The sequence below is a fragment of the Oncorhynchus nerka genome, linkage group LG6 (genome assembly GCF_034236695.1).
Source record: "Oncorhynchus nerka isolate Pitt River linkage group LG6, Oner_Uvic_2.0, whole genome shotgun sequence".
In the NCBI taxonomy this organism is placed as follows: domain Eukaryota; kingdom Metazoa; phylum Chordata; class Actinopteri; order Salmoniformes; family Salmonidae; genus Oncorhynchus; species Oncorhynchus nerka.
The window spans coordinates 15,011,044-15,027,997 of NC_088401.1; the positions used below are offsets into that span (position 1 = coordinate 15,011,044).

The 16,954-nt window shown below is 41.7% G+C and overlaps 1 protein-coding gene across 1 annotated transcript in view; it reads right to left on the minus strand.

Annotated features, from left to right (window-relative positions):
* LOC135572049 (catenin delta-2-like) overlaps nt 1–16,954 on the minus strand; it is a 368,899-nt gene that overhangs the window by 343,009 nt on the left and 8,936 nt on the right. The window contains exons 2-5 of the mRNA XM_065019050.1: nt 15,702–15,874; nt 7,999–8,119; nt 1,131–1,335; nt 741–864 (exon numbers count right to left, since the gene is read on the minus strand). Coding sequence (XP_064875122.1) covers nt 741–864; nt 1,131–1,335; nt 7,999–8,119; nt 15,702–15,874 — 623 coding nt within the window. The remainder of the gene's footprint in view (nt 1–740; nt 865–1,130; nt 1,336–7,998; nt 8,120–15,701; nt 15,875–16,954) is intronic.

Sequence of the window (16,954 nt, forward strand, 5' to 3'; positions counted from 1 at the left end):
TCTTGCATGGAATAGCCATTTCTCAAAACAAGAATAAACTGATGAGTTTCAGAAGAATGTTCTTTGATTCTGGCCATTTTGAGCCTGTAATCAAAGACACAAATGCTGATGCTCCAGATACTCAACTAGTCTAAAGAATGCCAATTTCAGAACAACAGTTTTCAGCTGTGCTAACATACATACAAAAGAGTTTTCTAATCATCAATTAGCCTTTTAAAATGATAAACTTGGATTAGCTAACACAACATGCTTTTGGAACACAGGAGTGATGAACGCTGATAATGGGCCTCTGTATGCCTATGGAAATATTACACTAAAATCAGATGTTTCCAGCTACAATAGTCATTTACAACATTAACAATGTCTATGTCTATAACACTATATTTTTGATCAATTATATGTTATTCTAATGGACAAAAAATGAGGTTTTCTTTCAAAAACAAGGACATTTCAAAGTGACCCCAAACCTTTGACTGGTAGTGTAGGTGAGAGAAATTCACCTACACTACCGGTCAAATTGGGGCGGCAGGGTAGCCTAGTGGTTAGAGCGTTGGACTAGTAACCGGAAGGTTGCAAGTTCAAATCCCCGAGCTGATAAGGTACAAATCTGTCGTTCTACCCCTCATTGAAAATACGAATTTGTTCTTTAACTGACTTGCCTAGTAAAATAAAGGTAAAAAAAAAGAATAATTCTGAAATGATGAAGACTTTCTGAAGGCACTGTTTGTATCAATATACACCTGGTGCAGGGGGGATGATGACGCACAAGCCCCTCCTTCGGCAACTGATGCTATGGCGTTCGGAGGAGACCCCACCCTCAGTGGAGACCCTGTGCCTCCTGTCGTCGTCACGGAAACAGAGGTGCTGTAACCATAACAACACCATTTTTATTTTATTTTATACATTTTCAATTTGAATAACAATTGCAGTAAGAGTATAACTTTGTTCTTCTTCCAAACTAACCAATGACATTCAATCCCCTTCCAAACCAACCAATGGCATTCAATCCCCTTCCAACCCAACCAATGGCATTCAATCCCCTTCCAAACCAACCAATGGCATTCAATCCCCTTCCAAACCAACCAATGGCATTCAATCCCCTTCCAAACCAACCAATGACATGGCCCTACCTGTAAGGCTTGGCGAGTCGGTTGGCGGGGGACTGTTTGTTGGGTGAGGATGATGAGGAGGAAGAAGGTAGGCGCTGTGTGGTAGCATAGCCAGGTGTGTCTGAGGCTGGACCCAGGCGCTGGAGCTTGCTGGGAGAACCAGACCCTCCGGTTAGAGGGGAACTCACACGCTGGGTGGGCAGGGTGGAACTCGGGTAGTAGTGACCTGGAATCAGACGGAACAGGGTTAAAACAGGGCTGCACAACTCTGTTAGGCATGTTCCCTCTCTAATGGTTAACGTTAGCATGTTCCCTCTCTAATGGTTAAGATTAGCATGTTCCCTCTCTAATGGTTAACGTTAGCATGTTCCCTCTCTAATGGTTAAGATTAGCATGTTCCCTCTCTAATGGTTAACGTTAACATGTTCCCTCTCTAATGGTTAAGATTAGCATGTTCCCTCTCTAATGGTTAACGTTAGCATGTTCCCTCTCTAATGTTAATGTTAGCATGTTCCCTCTCTAATGGTTAAGATTAGCATGTTCCCTCTCTAATGGTTAACGTTAGCATGTTCCCTCTCTAATGGTTAAGATTAGCATGTTCCCTCTCTAATGGTTAAGATTAGCATGTTCCATCTCTAATGGTTAAGATTAGCATGTTCCCTCTCTAATGGTTAACGTTAGCATGTTCCCTCTCTAATGTTAACGTTAGCATGTTACCTCTCTAATGGTTAAAGTTAGCATGTTCCCTCTCTAATGGTTAACGTTAGCATGTTCCCTCTCTAATGGTTAACGTTAGCATGTTCCCTCTCTAATGGTTAACGTTAGCATGTTCCCTCTCTAATGGTTAACGTTAGCATGTTCCCTCTCTAATGGTTAACGTTAGCATGTTCCCTCTCTAATGTTAACGTTAGCATGTTACCTCTCTAATGGTTAACGTTAGCATGTTCCCTCTCTAATGGTTAACGTTAGCATGTTCCCCTCTCTAATGGTTAACGTTAGCATGTTCCTCTCTAATGGTTAACGTTAGCATGTTCCTCTCTAATGTTAACGTTAGCATGTTACCTCTCTAATGGTTAACGTTAGCATGTTACCTCTCTAATGGTTAACGTTAGCATGTTCCCTCTCTAATGTTAACGTTAGCATGTTCCCTCTCTAATGGTAAAGATTAGCATGTTCCCTCTCTAATGGTTAACGTTAGCATGTTCCCTCTCTAATGGTTAACGTAAGCATGTTACCTCTCTAATGTTAACGTTAGCATGTTCCCTCTCTAATGGTTAACGTTAGCATGTTCCTCTCTAATGGTTAACGTTAGCATGTTCCCTCTCTAATGGTTAACGTTAGAGTGTTCCCTCTCTAATGGTTAACGTTAGCATGTTCCCTCTCTAATGGTTAAGATTAGCATGTTCCCTCTCTAATGGTTAACGTTAGCATGTTCCATCTCTAATGGTTAAGATTAGCATGTTCCCTCTCTAATGGTTAACGTTAGCATGTTCCCTCTCTAAGGGTTAACGTTAGCATGTTCCCTCTCTAAGGGTTAACGTTAGCATGTTCCCTCTCTAATGGTTAAGATTAGCATGTTCCCTCTCCAATGGTTAACGTTAGCATGTTCCCTCTCTAATGGTTAACGTTAGCATGTTCCCTCTCTAATGGTTAATGTTAGCATGTTCCCTCTCTAATGGTTAATGTTAGCATGTTCCCTCTCTAATGGTTAACGTTAGCATGTTCCCTCTCTAATGGTTAAGATTAACATGTTCCCTCTCTAATGGTTAATGTTAGCATGTTCCCTCTCTAATGGTTAAGATTAGCATGTTCCCTCTCTAATGGTTAAGATTAGCATGTTCCCTCTCTAATGGTTAAGATTAGCATGTTCCCTCTCTAATGGTTAAGATTAGCATGTTCCCTCTCTAATGGTTAAGATTAGCATGTTCCCTCTCTAATGGTTAAGATTAGCATGTTCCCTCTCTAATGGTTAAGATTAGCATGTTCCATCTCTAATGGTTAAGATTAGCATGTTCACTCTCTAATGGTTAAGATTAGCATGTTCACTCTCTAATGGTTAAGATTAGCATGTTCCTCTCTAATGGTTAAGATTAGCATGTTCCTCTCTAATGGTTAAGATTAGCATGTTCCTCTCTAATGGTTAAGATTAGCATGTTCCCTCTCTAATGGTTAAGATTAGCATGTTCCCTCTCTAATGGTTAAGATTAGCATGTTCCCTCTCTAATGGTTAACGTTAGCATGTTCCCTCTCTAATGGTTAACGTTAGCATGTTCCCTCTCTAATGGTTAAGATTAGCATGTTCCCTCTCTAATGGTTAAGATTAGCATGTTCCCTCTCTAATGGTTAAGATTAGCATGTTCCTCTCTAATGGTTAAGATTAGCATGTTCCCTCTCTAATGGTTAATGCATGTTCCCTCTCTAATGGTTAAGATTAGCATGTTCCCTCTCTAATGGTTAAGATTAGCATGTTCCCTCTCTAATGTTAATGTTAGCATGTTCCCTCTCTAATGGAAAAGATTAGCATGTTCCCTCTCTAATGTTAATGTTAGCATGTTCCCTCTCTAATGGAAAAGATTAGCATGTTCCCTCTCTAATGGTTAAGATTAGCATGTTCCCTCTCTAATGGTTAAGATTAGCATGTTCCCTCTCTAATGGAAAAGATTAGCATGTTCCCTCTCTAATGTTAATGTTAGCATGTTCCCTCTCTAATGGAAAAGATTTGCATGTTCCCTCTCTAATGGAACATATTAGCATGTTCCCTCTCTAATGGTTAAGATTAGCATGTTCCCTCTCTAATGGTTAACGTTAGCATGTTCCCTCTCTAATGTTAACGTTAGCATGTTACCTCTCTAATGGTTAACGTTAGCATGTTCCCTCTCTAATGGTTAACGTTAGCATGTTCCCTCTCTAATGGTTAACGTTAGCATGTTCCCTCTCTAATGGTTAACGTTAGCATGTTCCCTCTCTAATGTTAACGTTAGCATGTTACCTCTCTAATGGTTAACGTTAGCATGTTACCTCTCTAATGGTTAACGTTAGCATGTTCCCTCTCTAATGTTAACGTTAGCATGTTCCCTCTCTAATGGTAAAGATTAGCATGTTCCCTCTCTAATGGTTAACGTTAGCATGTTCCCTCTCTAATGGTTAACGTAAGCATGTTACCTCTCTAATGTTAACGTTAGCATGTTCCCTCTCTAATGGTTAACGTTAGCATGTTCCCTCTCTAATGGTTAACGTTAGCATGTTCCCTCTCTAATGGTTAACGTTAGAGTGTTCCCTCTCTAATGGTTAACGTTAGCATGTTCCCTCTCTAATGGTTAAGATTAGCATGTTCCCTCTCTAATGGTTAACGTTAGCATGTTCCATCTCTAATGGTTAAGATTAGCATGTTCCCTCTCTAATGGTTAACGTTAGCATGTTCCCTCTCTAAGGGTTAACGTTAGCATGTTCCCTCTCTAAGGGTTAACGTTAGCATGTTCCCTCTCTAATGGTTAAGATTAGCATGTTCCCTCTCCAATGGTTAACGTTAGCATGTTCCCTCTCTAATGGTTAACGTTAGCATGTTCCCTCTCTAATGGTTAATGTTAGCATGTTCCCTCTCTAATGGTTAATGTTAGCATGTTCCCTCTCTAATGGTTAACGTTAGCATGTTCCCTCTCTAATGGTTAAGATTAACATGTTCCCTCTCTAATGGTTAATGTTAGCATGTTCCCTCTCTAATGGTTAAGATTAGCATGTTCCCTCTCTAATGGTTAAGATTAGCATGTTCCCTCTCTAATGGTTAAGATTAGCATGTTCCCTCTCTAATGGTTAACGTTAGCATGTTCCCTCTCTAATGGTTAAGATTAGCATGTTCCCTCTCTAATGGTTAAGATTAGCATGTTCCCTCTCTAATGGTTAAGATTAGCATGTTCCCTCTCTAATGGTTAAGATTAGCATGTTCCATCTCTAATGGTAAAGATTAGCATGTTCCCTCTCTAATGGTTAAGATTAGCATGTTCACTCTCTAATGGTTAAGATTAGCATGTTCACTCTCTAATGGTTAAGATTAGCATGTTCCCTCTCTAATGGTTAAGATTAGCATGTTCCCTCTCTAATGGTTAAGATTAGCATGTTCCATCTCTAATGGTTAAGATTAGCATGTTCCCTCTCTAATGGTTAACGTTAGCATGTTCCCTCTCTAATGGTTAACGTTAGCATGTTCCCTCTCTAATGGTTAACGTTAGCATGTTCCCTCTCTAATGGTTAAGATTAGCATGTTCCCTCTCTAATGGTTAAGATTAGCATGTTCCCTCTCTAATGGTTAAGATTAGCATGTTCCCTCTCTAATGGTTAAGATTAGCATGTTCCCTCTCTAATGGTTAAGATTAGCATGTTCCCTCTCTAATGGTTAAGATTAGCATGTTCCCTCTCTAATGTTAATGTTAGCATGTTCCCTCTCTAATGGAAAAGATTAGCATGTTCCTTCTCTAATGGAAAAGATTAGCATGTTCCCTCTCTAATGTTAATGTTAGCATGTTCCCTCTCTAATGGAAAAGATTAGCATGTTCCCTCTCTAATGGTTAAGATTAGCATGTTCCCTCTCTAATGGAAAAGATTAGCATGTTCCCTCTCTAATGTTAATGTTAGCATGTTTCCTCTCTAATGGAAAATATTTGCATGTTCCCTCTCTAATGGAACATATTAGCATGTTCCCTCTCTAATGGTTAAGATTAGCATGTTCCCTCTCTAATGGTTAAGATTAGCATGTTCCCTCTCTAATGGTTAAGATTAGCATGTTCCCTCTCTAATGGTTAACGTTAGCATGTTCCCTCTCTAATGGTTAACGTTAGCATGTTCCCTCTCTAATGGTTAAGATTAGCATGTTCCCTCTCTAATGGTTAAGATTAGCATGTTCCCTCTCTAATGGTTAAGATTAGCATGTTCCCTCTCTAATGGTTAAGATTAGCATGTTCCCTCTCTAATGGTTAAGATTAGCATGTTCCCTCTCTAATGGTTAAGATTAGCATGTTCCCTCTCTAATGGTTAAGATTAGCATGTTCCCTCTCTAATGTTAATGTTAGCATGTTCCCTCTCTAATGGAAAAGATTAGCATGTTCCTTCTCTAATGGAAAAGATTAGCATGTTCCCTCTCTAATGTTAATGTTAGCATGTTCCCTCTCTAATGGAAAAGATTAGCATGTTCCCTCTCTAATGTTAATGTTAGCATGTTCCCTCTCTAATGGAAAAGATTAGCATGTTCCCTCTCTAATGGTTAAGATTAGCATGTTCCCTCTCTAATGGTTAAGATTAGCATGTTCCCTCTCTAATGGAAAAGATTAGCATGTTCCCTCTCTAATGTTAATGTTAGCATGTTCCCTCTCTAATGGAAAAGATTTGCATGTTCCCTCTCTAATGGAACATATTAGCATGTTCCCTCTCTAATGGTTAAGATTAGCATGTTCCCTCTCTAATGGTAAAGATTAGCATGTTCCCTCTCTAATGTTAATGTTAGCATGTTCCCTCTCTAATGGTTAAGATTAGCATGTTCCATCTCTAATGGTTAAGATTAGCATGTTCCCTCTCTAATGGTTAAGATTAGCATATTCCCTCTCTAATGGTTAAGATTAGCATGTTCCCTCTCTAATGGTTAAGATTAGCATGTTCCATCTCTAATGGTAAAGATTAGCATGTTCCCTCTCTAATGGTTAAGATTAGCATGTTCCATCTCTAATGGTTAAGATTAGCATGTTCCTTCTCTAATGGTTAAGATTAGCATGTTCCCTCTCTAATGGTAAAGATTAGCATGTTCCCTCTCTAATGTTAATGTTAGCATGTTCCCTCTCTAATGGAAAAGATTAGCATGTTCCCTCTCTAATGGTTAAGATTAGCATGGTCCCTCTCTAATGGTTAAGATTAGCATGTTACCTCTCTAATGGTTAAGATTAGCATGTTCCATCTCTAATGGTTAAGATTAGCATGTTCCCTCTCTAATGGTTAAGATGATCATGTTCCCTCTCTAATGGTTAAGATTAGCATGTTCCCTCTCTAATGGTTAAGATTAGCATGTTCCCTCTCTAATGGTTAAGATTAGCATGTTCCCTCTCTAATGGTTAAGATTAGCATGTTCCCTCTCTCATGGTTAAGATTAGCATGTTCCCTCTCTAATGGTTAAGATTAGCATGTTCCATCTCTAATGGTTAAGATTAGCATGTTCCCTCTCTAATGGTTAAGATTAGCATGTTCCCTCTCTAATGGTTAAGATTAGCATGTTCCCTCTCTCATGGTTAAGATTAGCATGTTCCCTCTCTAATGGTTAAGATTAGCATGTTCCATCTCTAATGGTTAAGATTAGCATGTTCCCTCTCTCATGGTTAAGATTAGCATGTTCCCTCTCTAATGGTTAAGATTAGCATGTTCCCTCTCTAATGGTTAAGATTAGCATGTTCCCTCTCTAATGGTTAACGTTAGGACTTGGGGAAGGTAAGCTGCTTCTAGATCTGTGTCTAAGGGCAGAAGCTGAAGGGACTGGATGCCATGTTCAGTTCCTTGCATCTTTTATGGCATAATGTATAATGTATGTACTGTATAATAACACAATACATTAGCTTTATGTATAATGTATGTACTGTATAATAACACAATACATTAGCATTATGTATAATGTATGTACGGTATATTAACACAATACATTAGCTTTATGTATAATGTATGTACTGTATAATAACACAATACATTAGCTTTATGTATAATGGTATGTACTCTATAGGAATACGATAAGTTATAATAAAAGCTAAAAGGATTGGATGTCATGTGTAGTTCCTTGTCTCTTGAATGACATGATCTCTCTTTAAATTCGGGTCAGTACAATATTATGTACCCATTGTAGGTATATAATATAGATATATACCGGTAGTGATCTGCTGTGCATCTGGTAGGTGGAAGGCACTGCCATGGCTCTGAGAGAAGGAGTCTCTTCCGCTACCTCGCCCTGCCTGCTGCCTCTGCTGAGCGGCACGACTAGACGTCACCTAGGGTGGGGGGAGTCGGGAAAGAGGAGAGGAGAGAGAGGGAGGGGGGCGACGACGACAGGATATTACAATTACACCTAACACTTCTTCCACTTCTGTAGGTGTTTATATGGTAACAGATAGATTTATAGAAGCTATAACCTCTAACAGTCTCTATATGGTAACTGACAGATTTATAGAAGCTATAACCTCTAACAGTATTTTTATGGCAACAGATTGATATCCTGTCCAGTTGAAGTCCACTATCAAGTCATTCATTTTGCACCAAGCCACAGTGAGGAAGCTGCCTCTATCCCAACTCAGTGCAGGGTTATCTAATGTATTCCTCTAGATCCTCAGAGACAGTAGCACAGCATATGTTTCTACCTAGCTCAGCTCCTTCACCTCATGCTGCTGACAGTCACCATGCATATTTCTCTAAAGGTGAACTACACACAGTCACATGCCCCATGCTGAGGCTCGCTGGCAGTGAACACACGATTTAACAATGTGCAGATACAAACACACACACACGCACACTCCATCCTGAGAAAGCTCCTGGCTCCAGGCTGTATTTTCCCTCTATAAGAAGCCAAACGCGTGTCTGCGGATTACAATGTCTCTTTGGTTACAGTGTCTCTCATTAACACAAGGCCATGATAACTGATTCATCAGACACTGAAGTAATGGATGAAGCCGTTTTAAAAACCCGCAGTCATTACTTCAGCAGAAAACCCAGCGAACCAAAATTGGTTCTGTGAATATTCCCAGAACATTCGTTAGGTCGCGGCAAACGTTCTCGTAACACAAAAACTGCCCAGTCATAATGATGATTATGGAATGTTTGTATAAAACATTTGCCTTATGTTGCAAGAACGTTCTTAGAACACATTTAACATGTTCTTGAAAGATTCCCAAATGGTTTCTTTAGGTTGTGGGATCAGTCTGGTGGGAACATTTTGTGGACGTAAAAAAAAAAAAATGTTCCCATAAAACAGTTGTTAGGATAATTCTACAATGTTTCTTTATGATGCAAAAAAACATTCAACTGATGTTAAAAGAACGTTCCCAAAACACAATTTGTCTGTTCTTTAAAGGTTCCCAGAACGTTTCTCTAGGCTGTGGGAACATTGTGTGGATATTACCCAAAACACTAAAACTGTCCAGATGTGCTGACAATCAAACACACTACAGTGCTGCGGTAACAGCCTCCACTCTTCCGGGAAGGCTTTCCGCTAGATATTGGAACATTGCTATAGGGACTTAGTGAGGTTGGGCACGGATGTTGGCCGATTAGGCCTGGCTCGCAGTCAGTGTTCCAATTCATCCCAAAGGTGTTCGATGGGGTTGAGGTCAGGGCTCTGCCAGTTCTTCCGATCTCGACAAACCATTTTTGCATGGATTTCCCTTTCCCTTGCACAGGGGCATTGTCATGCTGAAACAGGAAAGGACCTTCCCCAAACTGTTGCCACAAAAAATTGTTGTACAGAATTGTCTAGAATGTCATTGTATGCTGTAGCGTAAAGATTTCCCTTCACTGGAACTAAGGGGCCTAACCCAAACCATGAAAACCAGCCCCAGACCAATATTCCTCCTCCACCAAACTTAACAGTTGGCACTATGCATTGGGGCAGGTAGCATTCTACTGGCATCCGCCAAACCCAGATTTGTCCGTCCGACTGCCAGATGGTGAAGCGTGATTAATTTCTCCAGAGAACGCGTTTCTACTGCCCCAGAATCCAATGGTGGCGAGCTTTACACCAGTCCAGCCGACGCGTGTCATTGTGGATGGTGATCTTAGGCTTGTGTGCGGCTGCTCGGACATTGAAACCCTTTTTTATGAAGCTCCCAACAAACAGTTATTGTGCTGACATTGTTTCCAGAGTCTGTTTGGAACTTGGTAGTGAATGTTGCAACCGAGGACAGACGTTCTGTGAACTTGGAATATACATTTTTACCTTGTCTTGTAGGTCCACAGAACATTTCAGGAACTTTAAGTTAAAGTTATATTTAAGTTTGACTTAATATTAAGTAAATAACATTCTAAATTTGTAGCTTCATAAAGCACAAGAAAGCAGATTGGAATACATCCTCTTTATGTTTCTATTCAGAGTTAATGGCAATTCACATTTGAAAGTAATATGAGACCGTCACAGAATTTTAATTAAATTAATAGGTCATTTGAATAGCATTTAATAGTACAAACATGATCATATTGTTCACACTTCAGAAATTCACAATTTGCACATGTGGTTTGAACTTGCAATGTCTGGTACCCAAGCCAGTTTTTTATCCTATGTAACACCAGGGAAGACCTCTTACATACCTCCTCATCAATCTACACAAAATACACAATAATGACGAAGCGAAAACTGGTTTATACAATTCTGTAACTATAAAATTAAAAATACCTAATTGGCATAAGTATTCAGACCCTTTGCTATGAGATTGACTTGGAAAGGGACACACCTGTCTATATAAGGTTCCACAGTTGACAGTGCATGTCAGAGCAAAAACCAAGCCATGAGGTTCAAGGAATTGTCCGTAGAGCTCCGAGACAGGATTGTGTCGAGGCACAGATCTGGGGAAGGTCCCCAAAAACACAGTGGCCTCCATCATTCTTAAATGGAAGAAGTTTGGAACCATCAAGACTCTTCCTAGAGCTGGCCACTCAGCCAAACTGAGCAATCGTGTGAGAAGGGCCTTGGTCAGGAAGGTGACAAAGAACCTAATGGTCACTCTGACAGAGCTCCAGAGTTCCTCTGTGGAGATGGGAGAACCTTCCAGAAGGACAACCATCTCTGCAACACTCCGCCAATCAGGAATTTATGGTAGAGTTGCCAGAAGGAAGCCACTCCTCAGTAAAAGGCACATGACAGCCCGCTTGGAGTTTGACAAAAGGCACCTAAAAACTCACAAACCATGAGAAACTGGATTCTCCGGTCTGATGAAACCAAGATCAAACTCTTTGGCCTGAATGTCAAGCGCCACTTCTAGAGGAAACCAGGCACTATTCCTACAGTGAAGCATGGTGGTGGCAGTATCATGCTGTGGGGATGTTTCTTGGCTGCAGGGACAGGGAGACTAGTCAGGATCGAGGGAAATATGAACGGAGCAAAGTACAGAGAGATCCTTAATGAAAACCTGCTCCAGAGTGCTCAGGACCTCAGACTGGGGCGAAGATTCACCTTCCAACAGGAGAATGACCCTAAGCACACAGCCAAGACAACACATGAGTGGCTTCGGGACAAGGCTCTGAACGTCCTTTAGGGGCCCAGCCAGAGCCCGGACTTGAACCCGGTCGAACATCTCTGGATCAGAAAATAGTTCCAACCATCCAACCTGACAGAGTTTGAGAAGATCTGCAGAGAAGATGGGAGAAACTCCCCAAATACAGGTGTGCCAAGCTTGTAGTATCATACCCAAGAAGACTTGAAGCTGTAATCGCTGCCAAATGTGCTTCAACAAAGCTGAGTAAAGGGTCTGAATACCTACAGTATGTAAACAGTTGTTTTTTTAAACTAAATTTGCTAAACATTTCTAAAACCCAGTTTTTTCTTTGTCATTATGGTGTATTGTTTGTAGATTGATGAGGGGAAAAATACTAATACTAATACTAATCAATTTTAGAATAAGGCTGTAACGTAACAAAATGAGGAAAAAGTCAAGGGGCCTGAATACTTTCCGAATGCATTGTATGTCTTCTTTTTTTCAGTATATAGTCATGGCGGTCAATCAGGAGTTTCATGCTTCCTTTTGAACCTTCTTCGACAAAACCAATATGCTATGAATGTCATTGTAACGTACTTATTTGGACATTGAGGAACATTACGCCACATTGTGGGAATGTTCTGTGCAACCTTCTGGAATATGGCAAGAATATTTTTACAACATTAAGGGAATGTTCTGTGCAACCTAACGTAATCATTGTATATGTATATTTATAAATGAGCGTTTTTGCACCCTACAAACATTATCTCTTGTAATGTACCCACACTGTTCCTAAATGTGTTCTGGGAACGTTGTTGTAAAACGTAAATATTTTATACAAACATGTACAAATATTCTGGGAACTTTTAAAGAACTCAGAAAGGCTGTTCTGTCAACATTCTTGCAACGTCAAAGGAATGTTTTTTGCACCCTGATACAAACATTATCTCAATGTCAGTACAATTTGACCGTTTTAGTGTTTTGGGAGCCGATCTCTTGTCATATCCATACTTTGTCTGGTTGTTCCCTACTTTGTCTGTTTGTTCCCTACTTTGTCTGTTTGTTCCCTACTTTGTCTGTTTGTTCCCTATTTGTTTGTTTGTTCCCTACTTTGTCTGTTTGTTCCCTACTTTGTCTGTTTGTTCCCTATTTGTTTGTTTGTTCCCTACTTTGTCTGTTTGTTCCCTACTTTGTCTGTTTGTTCCCTACTTTGCTTGTTTGTTCCCTACTTTGTCTGTTTGTTCCCTATTTTGTCTGTTTGTTCCCTACTTTGTCTGTTTGTTCCCTACTTTGTCTGTTTGTTCCATACTTTGTCTATTTGTTCCATACTTTGTTCCCTACCTAATCTTCTAAGTGGATTTCTGGAAAACCTGTAACCTTGTAACCTTTTGGAGGAAGATACTATGACGTAGTGTGTGTGTGCATGTGTGCATGCTTTATTAAATATTCAACTGGAGGCCCATAGTGGTATAAATACACTGCAGGAGAACAGCTATCTGATGCAGTGGCTTATATAAACACTCAAAGTCACACACTCCAGCACAGCCCAGCTACAAGCGCACACGCACACACACACACACGCACACACACACGCACGCACACACACACACGCACGCACGCACGCACGCACGCATGCACGCAAGCACGCACGCACACACACACACACACACACACACACACACACACACACACACACACACACGCTATGAGAGATGTATAAATAGATATTCCAATCTTAACTATAGAGTTTCACAGTGTCTGTTATAAGTGCTAGATCTCTAATGTATTCCTTTTGGATAAGAGCGTCTGCTAAATGACTCTCTACTGTAAGTCTCTCTGGATAAGAGCATCTGCTAAATGACTCTCTACTGTAAGTCTCTCTGGATAAGAGAGTCTGCTAAATGGTGTATAAGAAGCAATACTATATGAGGCAGTAGCCTAATATAATCAGTCTATCCAGGCCTGGTCACACAAACACACACAATACAGTAGAGCCAGAGGTACTCAGAACATCTCCCAAATCAACCTGACAGAAAGGGCAAAACATCACTGGAACCCAACGAGACGCACAGAGAGAGAGAGTGAGAGAGAAGAGAGAGAGAAGCAAGAGAGAGAAGAGAGAAGAGAAGAGACAGAGATGAGAGAGAGAGAGAGGGGTCAGAATATGGATAAGGGGATGGGGAGGATGAAAACTGAACATAGGCCCATTCATGTTGTTGTAACTGGAAATGAGAGAAAGAAGACATGTTATTCTCGTGTGTGTGTGTGTGTGTGTGTGTGTATGTGTGTCTGTGTGTGTGTCTGTGTGTGTGTGTGAGCTGGATTTGGAGCAATGCAAACCTGACATAAATTGCCACTTCCTTTCGACAAGTAATTAGCGACATTTTCAAATGAAATTTCCAAAATATTTCCTTATGCATTATTCATAACCATAAACAAGACAACAAAATAAAACCCCTCAATGCAGGGATGTAATGAAGCTTTACAGCTGGTAGCAAATAGCACGTATGTTTGTGTGAGTGTATGTGTGCGTCTGCGTAGGTGAGTGCCTGTATGTGTGTGTACTCCTGCATTCAGCTTATGAGGAAATGAACATAGGGGATAAATGTCTTCTGTATGCTAGAGGACAATGACTTCTCTTGATTAGTGTGAAGAGATTAAAACGCATTCACATCCTTTTACAAATTATTAGAGAAATAACAAACCAAACCCACATCTCCCCATGCAATTAGACAGATCAATTAGACAGTGTATCTCCACGGCTCTACTCTCTCTTCCATCCAGATCAATTAGACAGTGTATCTCCACGGCTCTACTCTCTCTTCCATCCAGATCAATTAGACAGTGTATCTCCACGGCTCTACTCTCCCTTCCATCCAGATCAATTAGACAGTGTATCTCCACGGCTCTACTCTCTCTTCCATCCAGATCAATTAGACAGTGTATCTCCACGGCTCTACTCTCTCTTCCATCCAGATCAATTAGACAGTGCTATATGCATCTGTCTCTTTCCTCTAACCTCCACTAGCCAATTACACTGAGACACACACACACACACACACACACACACACACACACACACACACACACACACACACACACACACACACACACACACACACACACACACACACACACAGGTCCGGGTGACTAGCGGCAGGATAGACCACACTTGACGGTGCGCACACACACACATACACACACATGAGGGAAAGAGAGAGATGTGCATGAGAAAGAGAGATGGAGGGAAGGGTAAGTAGACAGAGAGAGAGATGAAGGGAAGGAGAGAGAGAGAGAGTGAGATGGAAGGAGAAATAGAGAGAGAGAGAGAGAGAGAGAGATGAAGGGAAGGAGAGAGAGAGTGAGATGGAAGGAGAAATAGAGAGAGAGAGAGAGAGAGAGAAGAGAGAGAGAGAGAGAGAGAGAGAGAGAGAGAGAGAGAGAGAGAGAAATAGAGAGAGATAGAGAGAGAGAGATGAAGGGAAGGGAGGAGAGAGAGAGAGAGAGAGAGAGAGATGGAGGGAAGGAGAGAGAGAGAGAGAGTGAGATGGAAGGAGAAATATATATATAGAGAGAGAGATGAAGGGAAGGAGAGAGAGAGAGAGAGTGAGATGGAAGGAGAAATAGAGAGAGAGAGAGATGAAGGGAAGGAATATAGAGAGAGAGAGAGTGAGATGGAAGGAGAAATAGAGAGAGAGAGAGATTAAGGGAAGGAGAGAGAGAGAGAGAGATGGAGGGAAGGAGAAATAGAGAGAGAGAGATATGGAGGGAAGGAGAAATAGAGAGAGAGAGAGATATGGAGGGAAGGAGAAATAGAGAGAGAGAGAGATATGGAGGGAAGGAGAAATAGAGAGAGAGAGAGATATGGAGGGAAGGAAAAATATATAGAGAGAGAGATGGAGGGAAGGAGAAATAGAGAGAGAGAGATATGGAGGGAAGGAGAAAACGGAGAGAAAGTTAAAGACTTTAGCTTATTTCTGAGCAAGCGGCTAGCGGCAGGCGGAAGACTTTTGACTTGGAAAACTTGCCTTTATTTGAACCCTTCACAAGGTTAAGTTAGTGAGCATTGCAAAAGGTAAAAACAGTCAATACTGTGCAGTACAGCCCCCCAGTCAAGAGCAGAGTAGAGCAGAGAAGTGAGGGAATATACAGCCAGCTGAATGCAGCATCAGGAGGCTACAGTAGCTCTCCCTGTGCTCTCTAAGTTTGGCACAGAGCCACAACTTATTTCATCGGTACTGTTCGGCGTCTACTGTATATTCAAAACCTTCCGGTAGCCAGATGAGGGTAACTTTGTCTTGGAGCTATGATTTAACAGCATTATAAGAACAAACTCATCACAATCATCACCTTCATCATCATCACCATCTTACTCATCGTCTTGGTGACCTACCTGGTTGTAGCTGTGCACGGCCCCACCGACTTGTCCGCTGCGCTGTGGTGTTGCCGCTGCAGCGCTGTCGCTAAGGGCGAGGGTCTGGTTGCTATGGTAGCTGGCGGAGTACTGGAGTGAAGCCTCCGGGGTGGAGTTAAGCTGCAAAGAACTCTGGGAAAGTAGAGAGGGACCTGAAGAGAGAGAAAGAGAGAGAGCGAGAGAGAAGAGAGGGGAGCCAGAGAGAGACAGAGAAAGAAAGAGGGAGGGAGGGAGGGAGGAGAGAGAGAGAGAGAGAGAGAGAGAGAGAGAGAGAGAGAGAGAGAGAGAGAGAGACAGAGACAGAGACAGAGACAGAGAAAGAAAGAAAGAAAGAAAGAAAGAAAGAAAGAAAGAAAGAAAGAAAGAAAGAAAGAAAGAAAGAGAGAGAGAGGAGGTAGGGAGAGAGAGAGAGAGAAAGACATATAGGAAGAGAGAGAGATGCAGCTATTTAGAACAGGCAGTGCTGCGTTTCAGCCCTTGGTGAGTTTGAAAAAGAATACATAATTAATCAGGAGAGAGAGAGGAGCAAAAGTAGGGGGGTGGAAGGGGAAGAAGAAGAGAAGAAAAAGAAGGGATGAGAGAAGGAGAGAAGAAGAAAGGAAGAAGGGGTGGAGAAAATGAGAGAAGAGGAGTGTAAACTAGGAGTATGTAAGTTGAGCTCAGATAAAGTAGAGGAGAGGAGAGGAGGAGGAGAGAGGAGAGTGGAGGAGACAAGAGAACTCAGATAGAAGAGAGGAGCAGAGAAGGAGAGAGGCGGGGAGAAGGAGAGAGGAGGGGAGGAGTAGAGAGGAGGAGAGAATGAGAGAGGAGAGAAGGAGGAGAGAGGAGAGGAGGAGGAGAGAGAAGGGGAGGAGGAGAGCTCGGAGAGAGGAGAGGAGCAGAGGAGGAGAGATGAGGAAAGAAGGAGAGCTCAGATAGAGGAGAGGGGGAGGAGAGAGGAGGGGAGAAGGAAGGAAGAGGGGAAAAGGAGAGAGGAGAGGAGGAGGAGGAGGGGAGAAGGAGAGCTCAGATAGAGGAGAGGAGCAGAGGAGGAGGAGAAAGGAGGGGAGAAGGAGAGAGGAGCGGAGGTGGAGAGATGAGGGGAGGAGGAGAGCTCAGATAGAGGAGAGAAAAGGAGGAGGAGAGAGGAGAGGAGAAGGAGAGCTCAGATAGAGGAGAGGAGTGGAGGAAAAAGAAGAGAGGAGAAGGAGAGCTCATATAGAGGAGAGGGCGGAGGAGGAGACGGAGAGCTC